Consider the following 22,618-nt stretch of genomic DNA (forward strand, 5'->3'; position numbering starts at 1 on the left):
TAGCACTGAGATTTTTTACTAACAACACAGATGCTTCTGAATATCATTTATGTATTACAACTATTTTCAATTTGCTATACTTAAACTGAATTTTTACTTTGACTGACTTTGAGGTAGCATGCTATCACTTCAAAGTGTCCTTTATCAAATCATAAGAGTTGTTTTTAAGCTAAAACACAGCAAGTAACTTAAATTTAATACACAATAAAATTAAATAAAACAAATATTGGAGTAATTCAACATGTCAGAAGTAAAGTTATATTTCAGTCAATGTCAGAGTGTAGTGTATGAATGAACAGCTGTAGCTAAGGATAATCCAGCAATAGTAGCAATATAATTGCAGTCAAAGGTTAAAGTAAGAAACAACATCATTTATAAGAGTAGTGTTTGCTTGAGCAGGTAGTAGAAGATGGTGAAATGTAGAACAGTTGTAGTTGTTACCTAAATGTGATCATAATCTGGTGAGAAAGAAGAGGAAAGGTGAGTGAACGTGGTAGATGAAGTCAGGATCAGTGTCAGTAGAATGAATCAACTCCAATATAGAATAAAAGGTCCAGTAAATAAACATATTGACAAACACTGCTCTATAGATACCCTTTTATTATTTATTTTCTTCTAGGAAACATCTACAAAAGAACATGAACCAAATTAAAACAAAAGAAAAGAAAATGTGCTAAGAACACATGAACAGATACAAAACATCAGAAATGCTACTGTCTGTTGGATAAAATGGAAATGTGTATAAATATTAAACATACAAAATGTCTACAAATGCTTTGCTTTTTAATTGTTTAAAATAATTTGCATATTTGTAAATAAAAATATTCTGATACAATAGCGATATTAAAAGGGAAAACTGGTGTGAAACAAAAATCATAGTATATAACTGCAGTTTTGGATATATTATATCATTGTATTGTTACAGCAATAGGTGACTAGGAAGTATCTCTATGAGTTAAGATAATGTGTGTAACACCTGGCAGTGTAAAGATTTCCAATTTCAAAACAGATAGAATGTTTTCTGAGATGTAGGGGGTCCCAGTCCTGCAATAAAAACAATTGTAACGTAAGGAAAGGAGAAGAGAAGGAGGAAGAAGAGGAGAGGAGAAGGATGGTCAGACCACAAGATGTCAGATGAAAGTCCCTAATTCATGATCATCCAGATAAAACCTGAGTGGAGCTAAGATGTGAATTCTGCTAAAGAGAGCTTGCTATACGGTATTTTTAGGGAACGTTTAGGTTTGCTGAGTAAACAATACCTTAGTTAAAGATAGTCTTTTCTGCTTGTAGGTGCATATTTAGAATAGAGAGATAGGCTCCCATTTATTTTGTGGCATCCAGGTTTGCTGAGAGAGAAATTTAACTGCAGGTTGAATTGCATTAATTTTAAAAGGCAATGTATGTCTTATTTTGGCCACTGTATGCATTATTTAAGAGTTTAATATTTAGTAGCAGTTGCAGGTTGAATTGCATTAATTTTAAAAGATAATATATATCTTATTTTGGCCACTGTATGCATTATTTAAGAGTTTAATATTTAATAGTAGTCTGGGGTTTTCTGGGTGATTAAGATGTTAGGCCTCTGAAACACCTTGTCTGTATTGTAAATATAACAATTTGTGCATTGTATGTTTTGTTGTATGTAGTGTATTGCTCATATTGTCATTGCTAATAAACATTTGTTCAGTCAAGTGTGCCTGGATTATTACTCTTTTCACATAGCAGAAAAGAAATAATTCATGTCCCTCTAATTATACCAACTGCTCTGCTACTGTATATTCTGAAGAAATCACTTACAGGTTGAGGGTTATGAATATTTATTTTACTTGTTGACTAAACTACTCAGTCAATTCCTGATATTCATCATTTTCATAATCCCTAATTTGTAACAGTATCATAGTCATATGTTCCACTATGCCTTCATTAAACTTCACTGCCAAAATTCAGTCCTCTCAGTGTAACCATCTTAGCCACAAACAATGTCTTTAATTAACACAGGTTTGGTCCTAGAATTATACAGCCCAGCAGATCTTGTAGGTCACTTTATATTATAATTTTGTAATAGTTTGAAACTTGCAAATATGTGAGTATCGTTTTTAGTCAATTATCTTTTGAGAAAGGTCATTTTGGTTGTCATTGAAAGGAACAAGGAATTATAGTTTTTCTTTTGAAATTATTTCTAAACAGCCTAAATGATAAAGATCACCTACTTCAGTTTTTAAAAATGAGGTTGTTACAAATGTTCATAAAAAAAATAAGGCTCATGACACTTGCTTTGCAGTGAGACTTTGCTCTGGTTCAAGAAATAGAAATTGTACTGATGCATTTTGACACATTACAGTACATCTATTGCAGCAACTCTGATCATATCATACACTGTGTAGAAACCCTTTGCACTGGCAAAGTGGTTTTATAAGTCAAAAATAAGCAATGTTTTACATCAGTTAATCTTATTTTTAAAGTTTGCTTTTATAATTTGGATTATTACTAAATACATATTAATTCAGTTTAATTATTACATGTTCTATAATCATAGTCTGACTTGAAAAAAAAAAGCTTCACATCATATTTTCTTGTCTCCCAGCTACAAACCTCAGCATACAAGTGGCCTTTAGCACAATTAGAATTTCTGAAATTCTGCTACTGTACATTCAGGAACACAGTAGGAGCCTCCACTCTATATAGTTTGACACTATATTTGTGTGACCTTCACATACCTCTCTGTGGATCCTTGTACTCTGCCTAAGATGTTCTGTATAGTGTAACACATACAATATATTTTCTATATGAAGATAATGCAAATCTGAGGAGGTTGTGTTCTCTTATTTGTTTCTTAATTTGTTATTTTAAATACTATTCCTACTGCTTTTCTGGCTTTTATTTACTTTCTGGTGATTGTGAATCTGCTTGTGTTATGTTCTATTGATTCCATGTCCATCCTATCCTATTCTATGTGCTCCATTTTGTTCCTTAAAAGACTGATTTTCTAAAACTGTTAAACTTTGTTCTGAAAGAAAATCATCATTACTCAGCTTATCATTACTGTCTAAATGCAATTCTTGGTAATCGAAAAAGGAAGCTGTGGTCATGGGGAAGTTTTCTAAAAATATAGTACAGACCAAAAACTTACTCAACATAACTTCTCTGAAAACACACGGCAATGCAAAAATACAGAACATGGAAATTGCATTGAGTTAATAAAGTTATTTTCTATCTCCCGGTTACATCTATAGAACCTTGAGTTACTGATGAGAGAAAAGATTGATAAGATGGAAATTTCACAACATACAGTATGGTAATGATATTCACAATCTTCTTGTAATCTTGGGAGTCTTGTCACAATCCATTCTAAACACAAAGACTTTGGAAGATTATTAATACAGCCAGCAAAAAGGCCAAGCTTAGGTGGCAGGTGAATAAAAGCTGTTACAGATGCAGCCATTCAAAATGCACAGTACAAAATGTCCGACAGGGGCACTCATGGTGCATTGGTCAGTAGTGAAAAGATTTAATAATTTAATCGCTTTACTGTGCACATTTTAATCCGCTTAGTATTGAATATTTATATGGAATTTTACCACTAAAGGGAAATTTTAAGTAACTGAGTATAAAAAGAATAGGAGCATAACACATCTGAAGGTCATAAATTATATTAATTTAGGAACGTAAACATATTACTGTATGTAAACTGTACTGTATATGGCTGGTCTTACATACCAGTATTTCATTTCTCCCTAAACATTTTAAGCATCAAAGTCTTACAGTACATGTGGTTATTTTGAAATGTTTTTACCTGCTCCTTCTGACCATATTACTGTACGTTTATATATTTTGTGAAAAATTGATTGTTTTAACCTTTTCTGTGAATATGCTCGTTATCAGAGTAAACAAAAGCATACTTTTAGAATTTGATTAATAGGAAATATAATATGGAATTGCATATCTAAATAAATTATGGTATAACTATATTTCTATATTGATATGTGTATTGTTGTTTCAATGCATCTCATGACTTGCCTTGGTGGCATGACAGCTTAAGTGACTGATTTATAAGCATGAGGTCAGGTGTTCAAATCCAGCAATCGCTATGAGTTTTCTTTTAACAAATAAACATTTCTTTGAAAAACTAAAATAGCAAATATTATGGACACTTCAGTATATTGACATTTTTTATATTTCTAAATATCACAACATGTTCGCACTGTATGTACACAGCGGTACCGCAGGTTGTAGGGCGTAAATCCACGTGAGCCCGAAAGCCCTACATTAATGTTCTGCATTCGCCTGGTGCTGCACGGTTTTCATTTCTCTCTGCGGGAGTGCTGGCTATGCCGAATTAATTGTGCCACATAAGAACCCCATAAGCGCACTGTAAAGTATAAACTGTGTTTCTAGGAAAAAAGCAGGAAATTTGCAAGCAGATAATTTACAAAAGCCATTTATTTCAGTGTAATCTGTAATTTATATTTGCTCATTACCAATGAAAAAAGCCTTGTTTTAAGTCAGCTCAATATACGCTTCTGAACCGTAACATTGCTGAGATACTGCCAAAAAGTATAAAAAAGTCTTAGCAGTTGACTACATTGTTTATGACTTGATTACCTTAATTTAGAAAACATCTTGTGTTGTGTATTTTGCACAGCTGATGGCGAATGTAACTGACTTCTTTTGTCATATTTTTTTGCATCCCTGCAACCATGAGATCCAGGTGTAGTACAGGTGCTGAACATAAAAATGTACACAATACATTGAAACCAGCACTGGTGACAACCACTTTGTAGTAACACCAAGCTCGATCACATTCTGGCACCCAACTACTCTTGAGGACGTTGTTCAAATACTAGCTGCACAACAAGAGGCCAACAGCCTACAGCAGAGGGCCTCATGTCTTACAAAAATTGACACTGCAAGGTGAAATGAAGACTTATTTAGGGGTTTTTGAGCAAACCACTGAATACCTTACCTGGGATGTTAACGTGGGCAAGCATCATCGCTCCTTTCCTGTGCAACAAAGAACAAAAAGCCATGACAGCCTTATGATCTTGACAGCACCACTGTCTCTGACTACAAAGTTTTTCATCCTGACTGAAGACAGAAACAGAAAATACACCAAGTCAGTGTGCTGAAACCTTGTCAAGAAATCCACTCAGAGTAAAAGACTTCAGGGTATTGTTGCTGCTACTGTGTTTTTCTTGCGGAACCATCTGTGTTGTTCTTTCCCAGTCTTTCACCAAATAAAAACAAAGGAGCCTCAGCCCTCTTATAGAGCAATGCCACTATCTTTTCTAAACTACTGGGACACAAGAACTTTTTCAACATTATATTGTGAATCCTCCTGGAGTTGTTGGTCAGTTCGGTTCAATTTATTGTCTTATGCACAAGTGCAATGAATTGCTTATTTGCATGTATGCTCCAATACAAAGACATTAAGGAAACACCAAAAACATAAACATGGGACAGCAGTAGCATCGAGTTAAATAACATACAACTTCAACAAAACATCAAAAAACATCAGTGTGAGCCAGTGGTAGGGGTAGAGTTAAGCAATCTGACAGCTTGTGGGAAGAAACTGTCTCTGAATCTGGAGGTCACTGGCTTTATGCTCCTACAGAAGCAGCAATTCAAAATGAGCGGGATATGCTGTGGTACAACGCAGTGGGCTTGTTGCAATTAAACGTGTCATAACACGTTATTTCGTGTCATACTGTGCTGTACCGTATTCAAATTGATTATGTTAATAGTACCCAGAATCACCTTGTAAAACCGCCAGGTGGATCTAATAAAGCTTAACCTCTCCTGTACAGCATTTGAAAACACCCGGTTTCGAATCCCGATCACTGTTGAGGGACAATCTTTATCCAATTAAGAATTTTAGTTGTATACTCTTTAGACTTTTAATTTTAAACTGTGTATTATAGCATGTTAATCATCAAACATTAAAAAGTTGGTATATTTTATAAAAGTAAGATGTACAAAAGATGTACAAAAGTACACAACCTACTACCTTTATCATAAATACCTTAATTATGCATAAATATTTTATGCTTCAATGTATTTACCGAAGATATTACTAATAATATTAATAATAAATGACCTTGGACAAGCTGTAAGCTCAAAGTATTACCCTGGTCCACTTACTTCGTAACACCACAGCATTTCGTTGATCCAATCACGTATTCGTTTCCAATCATACAAAGTTAGTTTTGAGAATCTCCTGTAGCGGCAATGCTTGTTAATAACACAGAATTAAGTATTGCTGTGCTTTCCTAAATGAGGCCCCATCTCTCTCTTCATCTCTGTGGTGCAGCCACAGAGAAACTATTCATGCAGGCTGATTTAAAGATGTTTTCCTTTGATAAGGGACAGCTCCCAAATGGGGATGCACTTAGCTAAGCCTGGCTATCATGATCAATGGTCATCCATTGGCGCCTATATGTCTAGGGAGTGCCAGATGGACATCTGGACTGCATTCCTAAGTGTCAGGAGTAAGTGACTCATATCTCACCTTGATCAACCAATCAGGGACTGGTAGGGCCGAGTAACCCACGTGGGTCTCTGATGCCCATGAAACTTTCAGCCAATGAACGAGCTGAAGTTCCTCCAGGTAAAAACAGGCAACACAGGGAGCCTGTAGTAGACTTTTCTAGAAGACTATTCTGAAAGAATTCTGAGGAGAATTCCAGGGGTACGAGACAATTCCAGGGCAGGACGGCCCAGGAGCAGGAAGGCTCCCAAGGGCAGGACATTCTCGCAGCGCGCCTCCTGACCATCCTGAGACTCAGCCCGGACCACCACGGAATGGCCAGTGTGTCCGAGTGCCAGAACTTTCCTCTGTTCTAAGAGTCTAGAGCGGAGGTTGCCAGCGAGTAACCAAAGGATCCACCTGAGGTTAGCATCACCAGCAAGCCTCGTGAACAGGTCGGAACTGTGGACAGCTGAATCACTATTCAGAACTAGCGCTTCATCAGGAACGAACCGGTCCTCTTCCTGACTTGCTGGGACCCACAGTCATCTTTTCTCCTGTGCACAAGTTAAAGCCAACACTAACTAGCGAGTCTTCAGAGAGCAGCACATCGCAGGAACTTCTCTCAAGCCGCACAGCACAGCCTGGCACGGACCCAGAGAGCGCGGATTGGACAGCAACAAGCCTGCAACTATTTCTTTGTGCCTTCAGGAGATCTGAATCCCCAGAGATTGGATGAGTATTCAACTTCACTGCATTACTGCTCGAGAATTCAATTGTTATCGCAACCAGTTGATATCAATTTAATTCCTAAGAGTTACGTACTTGTTTTGAGTATCTAATGTAGAAGTTGTAACCAAGTTCAATTACGAAACGGTCTAAATGAATGATATACTGAACGTATGTCCTCTTGATATATGTAACTCTTCGTAACTGATTGAATATATATCTTTTGTATTCTGATAACCCTCACGATAAGATCTGTTAGGTTTACATGCATATTCTATGTATTAATAAATGTATCCTCGTGTATTAGTACCTGTGTGTGTGCGTTGTTTGAGTTATATCGCATGGTTGGATTCTAAGGCCATTAAAAGAATCAATTTTGTGATTTACTGCCACAATTAATAATTGTCCCAGTAAATGCCCAAACCCCTACAGAACTGGTGCCTCGTGAGGGCACACTACATAATTTGGCATCCCTGACCAGGCTATGGTAAGACTGAAATGAGTCAACCAAGTGAAATAATTCATATAAAACGCCGCGGGTTTCATACACAACAATACAGTGTGCTGAAAGCCGAAAGAAAAAAGTTCCAGTTAATAATTGTCCCAGTAAATGCCCAAACCCCTACAGAACTGGTGCCTTGTGAGAGCACACTACACTCCGATTCACCATGCCTTTTACATGCTCATAAACAATATTAATTTAGGAACATAAACATATCATGTGAACTGTATATGGCTGGTATTGGTATTTTAAAGACAAAATACACACCAATATTCCACTTTCTCCCTAAACATTTTAAGCATCAAAGTCTTACATGTGGTTATTTTGGAAACGTTTTTACTTGCTCCTTCTGACCATATTAAGATTATATACTTTGTGAAAAGTGATAGTCTTTTAACCTTTTCTGTGAATTCGCTCGTTATCGGCGTAAACAAAAGCATACTTTTAGAATTTGATTAACAGGGAATATAATATGGAATCGCGTATCTAAACTAATAACAGTTAGCCCGTGCTCAGCTGTTCAGGAAATGCCATATAGAAACCTATGCCCTCAGGCCACGGACAGGAGGAGTGACTTGGTGCTACAGATGCAGCCATTCAAAGTGAGTGGTACAGACACGTACCGGAGGTAATTGGCTATGGTGTCGCTCATTGTGACGCACGATTACGCGCGGTACCACGGTACGTGATTGGTTGACCGACAGGGGCACTCGTGGTCCGTTGGTCTGTCGTAGAAAGATTTACAGTAAACGTCTTTACTGTGCCCATTGTAGTATTGAATATTCATATGGAATTTTACCATTGAAGGGAAAACTTAGTAGCTGAGCATAAAAAGAATAGGAGCATACTGTAATGATTTTGTAGGCCATAAACGATATTAATTTTGGAACATAAACATACAGTATATGGCTGGTCTCGGTACTTTAAAGAAAACATACACGAAACATGGTTTCATTATGACCAGAATCGGTCTTGAGATATTTTTAACTTGATTTACAGTATTTGAGAGGTATGTCTTGACACCGATACTACGTAAATACTGCTCAAGTATATGTTTCTAGGTTTATATTATGCATTTCATGCAGTCAAATTACTTTTGAGCAACTGATAAGAAGCACGAAACGGTATGCCCAGGGCGTTTTAGTTTTTGTTTTGTTTTAATGCAGTGCGGGGACTGCTTTAACTATATCGCTGTGGATTGATTAGAGATATCAAGTACATATAAGTCATTTTTTAAATGTTGTAGTTCGTCTTGTAAAAATGTTACGAGTACATCATCTGTCAACAATTACACAGGTTCTGTTTCCATATTGCGGATTTTGGTTGCGTAATATTATTTTCTAATTTCACGTTGTGAATATATGATTTGGGCAAACAGAGCCGCAAAGAAGTACATTATGGTTGTTGTTTTTTTTTCCAGTTTTATCTAGAACAAGCGATGCTTAAACCTTTGTCTGATTCTTGTGAAACTATCCACACGACAGTTACCTAGGAGTTGACTTCAGTGATGTCACTGATGGGATGTTTCTAAAAATCCATCCACTGTAAAACGTCTTCTCCAGTTGTCCTGCATATGTATTCGCTAATGAAGCTGTTTGTTCTGAGCCTGGTTCTCTACATTTCTGTATGAACCAGCTTAGAGGGCTAAAGACAGCTTGTGTTTAAATTGAGTGTAAGGTAATTTATGCTTCTGTGTATAATGTTTCTGTAGTGCTTTTTCAGCACTCTCCATGCGACTGCGCCGGTGGTGCTGTGGGTTAGGTTCTTGACTCCCATGTCACATGGTCTGTGATCAAATCCCACTGGAACTATGACTTCTTTTTTTAACAAACATTTCTTTGAAAAAATGAAACGTTTCCCTTGGTCAGAGATTAAATAAAACCTCACTCGCACCAAACAAATTTATATTTCTAAATATCACAACATGATCGAATTTAAGTCTTTTTAATAACAATGAATAGTCACCTATGCGTTACAAAATAAACATTTATATTTATCGCGTTTTGATTTAAATCGTAAACACGTGTTTAAATATATGTGTTTAAAGGCGATATATAAAAGCGCTGATTCTTATGGAATGTGTTCCGCCGGGGATTCAAAACATTTATTTTTTTTAATCGCGTATCTAAGGAAAATTGCAGTATAACTTTGTTCATGCACAAACAGTGGCATGTTACATTATTAATTTGGGTGTCTCCTCTTGCCAGAAAGCTCTAAATTGCATTTTGAGTACGGTTTTTGACTTTTTCTAAATTGCAACCCATAAATAAAGCTGATACAGTTTAGACTTACTGTATTTTAAACTGTATTACAGCAGCACATTGGACAATGCAACGTAAATTGCAAAAATGCACTTGGAATCTGTCCAAGCCCTACTACGAAAATTATTTAAACTGGGACACTTATCATTCATCTTTAAATAAACTTTATTTTATATAGCGTTTTAAGCGAATAGGTAATTAGATTGCTCATAAACCTAATCGCCTTTTCTACATAAACACAGCGTGATTGCTCTCTGAAAATGCTTTTTCTTTATATTTAGGCTCAGATTTCAACTATAGATCGTATTATTATAAACTTTCTTGGAAAAATGTCTTATATGTAAACCATGTTTGCTATTAATTCATTTAGGGCTAGAATACGTTCATTGTCTTCCAATCGAGTCGAGTTGACATTGGAAGCTTGCCACGCCCGGACTGTTACACCAACGCATTAGCATGTTAAAGCGATTTCATTGAGGAGCCTAGCTTTCTTAACTAGTAAGTACTGTACTTCCTACTTTGAAAATACCTGTGAAACCGGTTTAATTCGTCACAGCCAGCACTCCCGCAGAGAGGGGGGTTGTACTCGTTAATGTCTTAGCACAAAGCAGAAACTTCTTGTATTTTCCGATGACATACAAGTGGAAAGATTACAGATTTTAATCGTCTTTTTTCTGAACCAGGGAAAATCTGATCATGTTTCTCTATAACAATAATAAAAAACTTTTATACTAAAGAATATTACTTAGTAATATTAATAATCATATTACTACCAAAAAAGTCGCCCCAACAACAAAGACATGATTTCATCATAACACCCTGCCAAGTGGTGAGATATGATTCCTTTGTTGTTTTTGCATAAAGGTTTAAACGATTAACGTATCGGTGTCAAGATTTTTTTTTATGGTTTGGTTAATAATGCAGTTTGTAAATCCATATTTACCAAACAAACGATAGCTGTAAAGCCTGCTGTTAGCGAGGGCAAACCTGATGTTGAAAGAAGTTGTTACTCTACAAAACCTTTTTCGTTTAAAGCAACAGGTGGGGTCATCTGCCTTTGGGAAATATCATCCCGCAAAGGATATTTTATTCTTAAATTCAGGTTTGGGACCTTGTTAGGACAAATAGGGTCTTTGTTAATTTGTTTGTCACACAAATCGTTATCTTCAAGTATTAAGTGCACAGTACAGGGTTCATGTTCTGCTGTCATGGTGGTCTGAAAATGATTTCTTTTTGTATATTAGCTCTCTTCTCAGTACACCGTATAGTTCTGGCTGTATGGAAGGTTTTGTGTTATCCTGAGGTATGCCAGACAATAAACATCTCTGAAGACAATTCCTTGGTTTCATGTTTCAGCAGGTTGTTTTGAGTGTCTGAACATTGTCTCTTTGCACCTGTAGTTATTTGCAGCTGGGAAAGCTAATGATTATGATCTGGGAATGTAACTGAGATTTTTTTCTCCATAATAAGCAGCTTTGCAGCAGGTTATTTGTTTTCACTGCTTGAGAGGTATTGGAATGCTGCAAGCAAACATGCAGCTGTAAAGGTGAGCAGTTTTTAATGTCATGCTCTTAAGAAATAAAGCCTTTAGACAATTAGGAGGTACTGGTATTCACAAGGTAGAAGGTGGTGTTTTCAAAGGCCTAAAGGGAAACTGTTATACCTAATGATTAAATACTTTATGAGACATTTTTTTACTGCATTGTTTATGTATGATCTGTGTATCTCAGCTGAAAAGCCGAGATAAAATAAGATGTATGCATCTAAATAACTGGACCTCAAATAGCAGACCTTATGAGCAATACTGTGTGTACTTATTTAAAATATTTATAGCTCCTCTGGAAAGTTGGTGGGGGAAAAAAAAACTGATGTGCTGAAACAGTACAATTAAACACGCTCTGCAGAAAAGGGGATGGTTGTTAGGTCAGCTTCAGTTTTACACGTACAGATGCAGCCATTCAAAGTGCGCGTTACAGACATGTACCGCAGGTGGCGTCGCGCAGCGTGACGCAAGATGACGCGTGGCACCGCAGTACGTGATTGGTTGACCGACAGGGGCACTCGTGGTCCGTTGGTCTGTCGTAGAAAGACGTACAGTAAACGTCTTTGCTGTGCCCGTTGTAGATACAGTATTGAATTTTACCACTGAAGGGAAATCTTAGTAGCTGAGCATAAAAAGAATAGGAGCATACTGTAACGCGTGTGAAGGCCATAAACGATATTAATTTTGGAACATAAACATACAGTATATACAGTAGCTGGTCTTGGTACTTTAAAGAAAAAAATACACACCAGTATTCCATTTCTCCCTAAACATTTTAAGCTTCGAAGTCTTTAACTAACGTGATACCGGAGTCAACAAGCATACTTTTAGAATTTGATTAATAGGGAATAGAATATGGAATCGCGTATCTAAAGAATTTAATAACGATATGATTATATTCGTGTACTGCGACAGGGCTGTGTAGGGCTGTTTCGCCTCCCTGTTCATGTGAGTTGTCCTGTAGCCTACTGGTCTACGTGCCTGGCTAACAACTCGCAGATTGTGTGTTCAAATCCAGCTGGTGCTGGACTTTTCTTTTAACAAACATTTCTTCGAAAAAATAGAATAGCGATATCATGGACAATCATCTGACTTTTATATTTCAAAATATCGCAACATGATCGATTCTAAGTCATTTTTGATAACAATGAATAGTCACCTTCTTCCCTTCTGACAACGTTCCCTGCTTCTGTTTCCTGCTTCTATTGTGTGTGTGTCTGTGCAACAGAGTAAATTTTTATAGGAGAAATGGAGGCTGGACAGTATGCGTTACAATATAAACATTTATATTGATTTAAATCGTGTTCTGATTTAAATCGCAAACGCGTGTTTAATTATATGTGTTTTTTAATCATAATCAGGCTAATGCAACATAAGTCGATACAGTATCTTTGTCTTCTACTGTAGGTATCTTAATAAACTTTCAGCATAGCTTTCTACCCATTTAGATTTATATTTCTTGGGATTTTGGGATCAAACGTGGAAGGATTAGATTGTAATACGTTTTAGAAAAGTGTAATCTGTACCTGCCCAGACTGTACGCCTTCCTAAACTAGTGTCCTGCCCTTCCCCGCGCACCCCAGCCGGGCGCTCTTCGGCCTGTGCCCGGGACGAATGTATATTTTGATATTTACACCCGTGTGGCACCGAGGGAGCGTCTGCATTTATAACTTAGTTTTTAAAATTAGTCAAGCAATATGAAGCATCTACTTTTACTTTTAAGTCCCTTAAATACATTGAGCACAGCTTTCTCACCACTTAAGATTACTTTTTTGGTATCATCCTTACACAAAGCAGAAACTTTCCGATGACATACGGTACAAGTGGAAAGATTACAGATTTTAATCGTCTTTAATTTTGTTACGTTATACGTTTTAGGAACGTTTCATCTAAACAAACACCACAAAACTATTCTCGATTGTATTTCTGAATGTTATGTTACACCTGCAGTAGTTCACTGCTTTAAATACATCGAATTAAGAATGTTAGGTGTAGCACTTTAGATCTTTTTTTGTGAACCAGGGAAAATCTGATCATGTTTCTCTATAACAATAATAAAAACCTTTATTTTACATATCACCTTTAAAAGTGGTAGTACCTTTTTTAGTACTATATTTTTGTATTATATTCCCTATTAATCAAACTCTAAGAGTATGTATCGGCTTCTCAGTCAGGTCTTTTTTCTCTATTTGAAATACTGAGATTTCCTTAGATACGCGATTAAAAAATAAACGTTTCATATGTTGCTGTTGTGAATGCCTGTGGAGTGTCTCCTATTAAGCTCTAAATTGCATTTTGAGCGCGGTTTTTGACTTTTTTTAAATTGCATTTTGGGCGCGGACAGCACATACAAGGGTTAATGAACTGCGCCAAGAAATTTAAAATAGTATTCTTTAGGTGTGAGGGTAGGAGTGGACCGCAGCAGGCATAATCAGCAAACCAGGAAAACAAAGAACAGGACAGGTGAGATGTGTATCCAGAAAGCGAGTGATCAGAAAAAGGAAATGGTGTTACGCCCAGGTTTTCGACCCAATTGTTTTAACTTGCTAATGCATCAGACACATTTCCTGGCGTATTGTGTTTTAAATAAAATAGGAGTGTCTTTCCCTGGCATTAGCTCATCGGTATGGTGTAAGGTTTATCTGTACCATACCATACAGTATATAGGTACAGAATTCAAGCTGCACCACTGTATCGCTTTGGTAAGGAGACGGACAATGGCCAAAATCACGAAGACTCTCTCACACCAAATAATGAAGATGAAAAGAAACGGGAAGTCAACACGGGACATTGTACAGCAGTTGGCTTCGATGGACATCTTCGTTTCTGAAAGCACAGTGAGACGGCATTATAAAGGGGAGAGGAGGCAAAGAGAATCTAAACCGAGGACGATTCAAAGGTAAATACATTTCTAAAAATACCTTTCTTGCATGTAAATACAACTACGCACATTATTTTTAAAACTAACTGCTGATCTCTTTTTTTCAAGTCCTATTGTGCGAGCTATCGACAAACTGACTGATGAAAATGATGAGCTACCGGCGATGCAAGTCCAAAGACGGCTATGGGCTGACCTCGGTGCGAATATTAGCCCGACATCGATAAGAAGAGTACGCAGGAGGCTTGGATGGAGATACAGGAAAACCAACACATGCCCCATGATAAGGCTAAAAAACAAAGAGGAAAGACTCAAGCAAGCTCTCCAATGGATTGAACAGGGGGAGGCATTTCAGGATGTACTTTTTACCGACGAAACAACAGTGGCTCTGGAACAGTTTTCAACAATGGCATTTTGTAAAAAAGGGAGACATGTGGACAAGCCAAAGCCCAAACATCCACTGAAGGTTCACGTCTGGGGGGGTATATCTAGAAGAGGCCCGGGACCACTTCTTATTTTTGAAGGAATTATGGATCGTGTATTCTTCGAGGACGTCGTGGTCACACAGCATGCTGCCCCATATATCAGGGAGCAGTTTGGATCTAGGCACCGTCTCTTTCAAGACAACGATCCGAAACACACAGCAGCAAGGGCAAGGCTTATAGCAGAAGGAGTGAACTGGGTGAAAACTCCAGCCGAATCCCCAGATCTAAATCCGATAGAGATGGTTTGGCATTCGTTGAAAGACTACGTTCGGAAAACCGCTAAGCCCACCACAAAGCAGGAACTGATCGATGCGATCTATAAATTCTGGGAGAAAGAACTGACCGAACAAAATTGTAACAATTTTATTAACAGGCTGTTTCGTGTTCTTCCTAGGATTGTTGACCGGGGCGGGGGACATTTGGGAATGTAAGTCCGAGAAAGACAGTCTCACATTTGTGGACAGTCTGTCCACAAACAAAAAATGAAAAAAAAACAATTACTTTTTGTCAATGGAAACCGGTGTGTGTGTCTCTCTCTGCTGGATGTCCCTCTCACTCCCTGCTGAATGAATAAAAGCATTTTATTAAAAACGCGTTTGCGTTTGTCTGGTATTTACTTTGGTCCCTTTTAACTGTTTTTCGATCTACTGTATTGCTTTGAGATGCCACTTTTAAAGGTGATATGTAAAATAAAGTTTTTTATTATTGTTATAGAGGAACATGATCAGATTTTCACTGGTTCAGAAAAAAAGATCTAAAGTGCTACACCTAACATTCTTAATTCGATGTATTTAAAGCAGTGAACTACTGCAGGTGTAACATAACATTCAGAAATACAATCGAGAATAGTTTTGTGGTGTTTGTTTAGATGAAACGTTCCTAAAACGTATAACGTAACAAAATTAAAGACGATTAAAATCTGTAATCTTTCCACTTGTACCGTATGTCATCGGAAAGTTTCTGCTTTGTGTAAGGATGATACCAAAAAAGTAATCTTAAGTGGTGAGAAAGCTGTGCTCAATGTATTTAAGGGACTTAAAAGTAAAAGTAGATGCTTCATATTGCTTGACTAATTTTAAAAACTAAGTTATAAATGCAGACGCTCCCTCGGTGCCGCGCCGGGTGTAAATATCAAAATATACATTCGTCCCGGGCACAGGCCGAAGAGCGCCCGGCTGGGGTGCGCGGGGAAGGGCAGGACACTAGTTTAGGAAGGCGTACAGTCTGGGCAGGTATAGATTACACTTTTCTAAAACGTATTACAATCTAATCCTTCCACGTTTGATCCCAAAATCCCAAGAAATATAAATCTAAACGGGTAGAAAGCTATGCTGAAAGTTTATTAAGATACCTAGAAGACAAAGATACTGTATCGACTTATGTTGCATTAGCCTGATTATGATTAAAAAACACATATAATTAAACACGCGTTTGCGATTTAAATCAGAACACGATTTAAATCAATATAAATGTTTATATTGTAACGCATACTGTCCAGCCTCCATTTCTCCTATAAAAATTTACTCTGTTGCACAGACACACACACAATAGAAGCAGGAAACAGAAGCAGGGAACGTTGTCAGAAGGGAAGAAGGTGACTATTCATTGTTATCAAAAATGACTTAGAATCGATCATGTTGCGATATTTTGAAATATAAAAGTCAGATGATTGTCCATGATATCGCTATTCTATTTTTTCGAAGAAATGTTTGTTAAAAGAAAAGTCCAGCACCAGCTGGACTTGAACACACAATCTGCAAGTTGTTAGCCAGGCACGTAGACCAGTAGGCTACAGGACAACTCACAGGAACAGGGAGGCGAAACAGCCCTACACAGCCCTGTCGCAGTACACGAATATAATCATATCGTTATTAAATTCTTTAGATACGCGATTCCATATTATATTAGCAGAAAAGCTTAAAACTACCACTTTTTCACACGCTATTTTACATGCTAGTTAAATTTAATTTATTTATATATTATATATTATATATTTATATCTCTGACCAAGGGAAACGTCTCATTTTTTCAAAGAAATGTTTGTTTGTTTGTTGATTGTTATCAAAAATGACTTAGAATCGATCATGTTGCGATATTTTGAAATATAAAAGTCAGTTGATTGTCCATGATATCGCTATTCTATTTTTTCGAAGAAATGTTTGTTAAAAGAAAAGTCCAGCACCAGCTGGATTTGAACACACAACCGGCTAGTTGTTAGCCAGGCACGTAGACCAGTAGGCTACAGGACAACACGCATGAACAGGGAGGCGAAACAGCCCTACACAGCCCTGTCGCAGTACACGAATATAATCATATCGTTATTAAATTCTTTAGATACGCGATTCCATATTATATTAGCAGAAAAGCTTAAAACTACCACTTTTTCACACGCTATTTCACATGCTAGTTAAATACTTCAATGCTTAAAATCGTTAGGGAGAAATGGAATACCGGTGTGTATTTTTCCTTTAAATTACCGATTCCTGGAATCTGACTGGCTGACACCCTTCTGAAGTGGTTCCATGAAATCTGGTATACGGAAAAGAAAGCATTGATAAAAAAAAGCCTGGATTCTCATGTATCTCATACAAGTATCTTTTAATACAGTCTTTGCTGTGCTCTTGAGGATCCTTGTGGTATTTTGAGCTCTAGTTGAATGATAAGTGTCGCATTTTAAATCAGTTTCGTAGTTAGAAATTATGAAACGCCCTGTTAAAAGCAAGGGAGTTTTTATGCCCGTTGAAGTAAAACAAAATGCCTGACAAAGTATGGCTTGGACAGATTCCAAGTGCTTGTACAAATGTGCTAAAGAAATTATACTTTGAGTATACAGCTTGTCCAAAGTCATCCATTATTAATACTATTAGTAATATCTTCGGTAAAGGCTTTGATGCATAAATATTTCTGATAAAGGTAGGTTGTGTACTTTTGTCCAACTGAGCAATCTTGCTTTCATAAAATATACCAACATTTTAATGACTGAAGATTAACATGCTGTAATACACAGTTCAAAATTAAAGGCTCAAATGCTGTACATGAGAGGTTAAGCTCCCCCTGGCGGTTTTACAAGGTAACGCCGGATAGTTTCCGGCAGAGCGTCAAATGACGCGCGATTAACCACGTGACACTGCGTGACACCGCGTGATACCGCGACACGCCCACCGGGGTATGCCGCGAAATACCTCACCCATTTTGAATGGCTGCATCTGTACAGTACACATTTGATTTCATTAAAATTATGAGGTACCCTGTATCTGCAGGACTCAAGAGGCCCTCAGTCATGTCACTTTGCAGTTGATCTCTCCTAGAGGTTCCTAGATTCTTATTGTAAATAAAAGGAACAGCATACAGTGGGACTTTTTCAAAAAAGGGGAACAAATTTCAACATCTGACTGCACCGAGCACACAAATATTGGTTCTAGGCTCCTGAATCACCTTTGGTCCCTGGATCATTGCTTTTAACCATTTACACAAGGTTTTTACTGTAAAGCACTTTCACAGCTCAACATAAATGGACCTTCTGGGGCACAGGCTTTAAAGGAGCTTTTTAAAAAAAAACAGACTTTGCATTTCCTGTTATAAGCTATTCTTTTAGCATATGACAAGCATGCCCTTATTATGGCGATATCCTCCTAAACATTGGAGAAATAACTCTAGAAGTTCAATTAAAACAGAAATGCTTCAAATCACTTGGGATACAACAAAAAAGTGGTGTATTATACAGATGCAGCCATTCAAAGTGCGCGTCACAGACACGTACCGCAGGTGACGTCGCTCAGTATGACGCAAGATGACGCGTGGCACCGCAGTACGTGATTGGTTGACCGACAGGGGCACTCGTGGTCCGTTGGTCTGTCGTAGAAAGACTTACAGTAAAAACGTCTTTGCTGTGCCCGTTGTAGATATTGAATTTTACCACTGAAGGGAAATCTTAGTAGATGAGCATAAAAAGAATAGGAGCATACTGTAACGCGTGTGAAGGCCATAAACGATATTAATTTTGGAACATAAACATACAGTATATACTGTAGCTGGTCTTGGTACTTTAAAGAAAAAAATACACACCAGTATTCCATTTCTCCCTAAACATTTTAAGCTTTGAAGTCTTTAACTAACATGATACCGGAGTCAACAAGCATACTTTTAGAATTTGATTAAAAGGGAATATAATATGGAATCGCGTATCTAAAGAATTTAATAACGGTATTCGTGTGCTGCGACAGGGCTGTGTAGGGCTTTTTCGCCTGCCTGTTCATGCGAGCTGTCTTCTAGCCGACTGGTCTAGGTGCGTGACTAGCAACTGGGAGGTTGTGTGATCGAATCCAGCTGGTGCCGGACTTTTCTTTTAACAAACATTTCTTCGAAAAAATAGAATAGCGATATTATGGACAATAAATTGACTTTTATATTTCAAAATATCGCAACATGAACGATATTTGCGATATTTTGAACATATCTTCCCTTCTGACAGCGGTTCCTCCTTCTATTGTGTGTGTGTGTGCAACAGAGTAAATTTTTATAGAGAAATGGAGGCTGGACAGTATGCGTTACAATATAAACATTTATATTGATTTAAATCGTGTTCTGATTTAAATCGCAAACGCGTGTTTAATTATGTGTTTTTTAATCATAATCAGGCTAATGCATTTCTACATTTTCTGTATGAACCAGCTTAGAGGTTCATACAGAAAGACAGCTTGTGTTTAAATTGAGTGTAAGGTAATTTATGCTTCTAAAGTCATGGTCAGCATTTATTATTGTACTGTGCTGTAAACTTTTTCTGTGCCTAGTCACATTATTTTATAGCGTTTTTATTGCGTTATTAAATCCGGTGGCGCTGTGTGTTAGAGTAGTTTCCTGACTCCCTTGTCACATGGTCTGTGATTGAATCCCATAGAACTATGACTTTATTTTTTAACAAACATTTCTTTGAAAAAATGAAACGTTTCCCTTGGTCAGAGATTAAATAAAACCTCACTCGCACCAAACAAATTTATATTTCTAAATATCACAAAATACGTTCATTGTCTTCCAATCGAGTCGAGTTGACATTGGAAGCCTGCCACACCCGGACTGTTAAACCAACGCATTAGCACGTCAAAGCCCATCGAGGGTATTGAGCCAGTATTGCCTTTAGTATTCCCCCCTCTCCCCTCAATTCAATTCAATTCAAGGTGTTTTATTTGCATGACAGATGGGTACAAGCAGTGTTGGGTATGTATATTGTAACGCTTACGGCAGACAGGCACTGTGTAAGAGCCGGCGCACCAGAGCAGCGCACCGAGGGAGCGTCTGCATTTCTAACTTAGTTTTTAAAATTAGTCAAGCAATATGAAGCATCTCCTTTTACTTAGTGCCTGAGCATAAAAAGAATAGGAGCATACTGCAACGCGTGTGAAGTCCATAAACGATATTAATTTTGGAACTTAAACATACAGTATATGGCTGGTCTCGGTACTTTAAAGAAAACATACACACCAGTATTCCATTTCTCCTAAACATTTTAAGCATCGAAGTCTTTAACTAACGCGATACCGGAGTCAACAAGCATACTTTTAGAATTTGATTAAAAGGGAATATAATATGGAATCGCGTATCTCAAGAAATTAATAACGATATAATTATATTCATGTTGCAAAAGAACTGCAACATGCTTTTAACAGAGCTTTTAACAGAGCGTTCCATAATTTCTAACTACGAAAATGCCAGGTGAAAGGATTTGTAAACATATTTTGTTAAAGCAAGTCAGAACCCATTCAGAGCCTACATTACATTTTAGCGTTTCATTCTGAGCAGAAGACCCTCACACCTGAAGAAGGGGGAGGTGTTTTTCGCTGGAAATCTCGCCTGCTTCTACTTTACAACCGGAGTGCTGGCTGTGACGAATTAAACCGGTATTACAGGTTACAATCACAGACCATGTGACATGGGAGTCAGGAAACTAACACAGCGCCACCAGATTTGATAACGCTATGAAAACGCTATAAAATAATGTGACTAGGCACAGAACAAGTTTACAGCACAGTACAAAAATGCTGACCATGACTTTAGAAGCATAAATTGCCTTACACTCAATTTAAACACAAGCTGTCTTTAGCCCTCTAAGGTGGTTCATACAGAAATGTAGAGATCCAGGCTCAGAACACACAGCTTCATTAGCGAATACATATGCAGGACAACTAGAGAAGACGTTTTACAGAGGATGGATTTTTAGAAACATCCCATCAGTGACATCACTGAAGTCAACTCCTAGGTACTGTAACTGTCGTGTGGATAGTTTCACAAGAATCAGACAAAGGTTTAAGCATCGCTTGTTCTAGATAAAACTGCAAAAAAAAACAACAACCCATAATGTACTTCTTTGCGGCTCTGTTTGCCCAAATCATATATTCACAACGTGAAATCTAGAAAATAATATTACGTAACCAAAATCCGCAATATGGAAACAGAACCTGTGTAATTGTTGATAGATGATGTACTCGTAACATTTTTTCAAGACGAACTACAACATTTAAAAAATGACTTGTATGTACTTGATATCTCTAATCAATCCACGGGTCCCAGCACGAAACGAAAGTAAAACGCATACCGTTTCGCGCTTCTTATTAGTTGCTCAAAAGTAATTTGACCGTATGAAATGCATAATATAAACCTAGAAACATATACGTGAGTAGTACTTAAGCACTGTAGTATCGGTGTTAAGACATACCTCTCAAATACTGTAAATCAAGTTAAAAATATCTCAAGATTCTGGTCATAATGAAACCATGTTTCGTGTATGTTTTCTTTAAAGTACCGAGACCAGCCATATACTGTATGTTTATGTTCCAAAATTAATATCGTTTATGGCCTTCACACGCGTTGCAGTATGCTCCTATTGTTTTTATGCTCAGCTACTAAGATTTCCCTTCAGTGGTAAAATTAGATATGAATATTCAATACTTAAACGGGCACAGTTAAGACATTAAATATACATATACATACTGTATACAGTACAGTTTGCATACGGTAATATGTTTATGTCCCTAAATCAATCTCTTTTATGAGCATGTGAAAGGCATGGTGAATCACTGTACTTTGCATGATTGGAAAAAAATGCGTGATTGCGAAATGCTGTGGCGTTACTTTTACAAAGACGGTCAATGAAAAAAAAATGTGGACCAGGGCAATACTTTGAGTTTACAGCTTGTCCAAGGTCATTTATTATTAATACTATTATTAATATCTTCGTTAAAGACTTTGATGGCTACAGCTCAAACATGAGAGGTTGAGCTTTATTAGCTCCACCTTGCGGAAATTCCGGATACTATTATTTTGCTAGCGGTATTTACCGGTAACTCGCGGTATTTACCGGTAGCTTGCGGTAGACTGCGTACAGCGTACCGGAAAATAATGCGGTATCGCCCGCGCATTTTGAATGGCTGCATCTGTAAAGTGTGTTAAAAATGTAGCTAGTTTGTTTTCATACCTTAGATTATAATAAAACCTCACCATTTAACACCAACAGGTGTTTTCTTGAAGTCTGCTAGCTTCAAAGTTTATGGTTTGGCTTTTGTGTATAATGATAGTGAACTGCATTGGAAATGTAGGAAAGTAAGCATTAATAAGCAGGAATAGTAAACCAAGAAACACCTAAAGTACTGGACTATATTGCAGATAAACTACCGATCTACCTTTTAAGCCTGTACAACCTGCAGAACTCCAGCTTTAATTGATTGGACTCAACAGCCTAAGTTTTAAGGTTATCCTTACAAGTG

At 37.3% G+C, this 22,618-nt stretch overlaps 1 protein-coding gene across 1 annotated transcript in view; it reads left to right on the top strand.

The window, feature by feature from the left end:
• The window catches only part of LOC148820908 (adhesion G protein-coupled receptor E3-like), a 65,990-nt gene extending 64,299 nt beyond the window's left edge, over nt 1-1,691 (top strand). Inside the window, exon 17 of the mRNA XM_088933409.1 lies at nt 620-1,691. Within this exon, the coding sequence (XP_088789535.1) occupies nt 620-652 (33 nt within the window). The 3' untranslated portion in view covers nt 653-1,691. The remainder of the gene's footprint in view (nt 1-619) is intronic.
• The last annotated feature ends 20,927 nt before the right edge of the window (nt 1,692-22,618 follow it).

This window comes from Atractosteus spatula, chromosome 14, assembly GCF_055471065.1.
Source record: "Atractosteus spatula isolate fAtrSpa1 chromosome 14, fAtrSpa1.hap1, whole genome shotgun sequence".
In the NCBI taxonomy this organism is placed as follows: domain Eukaryota; kingdom Metazoa; phylum Chordata; class Actinopteri; order Semionotiformes; family Lepisosteidae; genus Atractosteus; species Atractosteus spatula.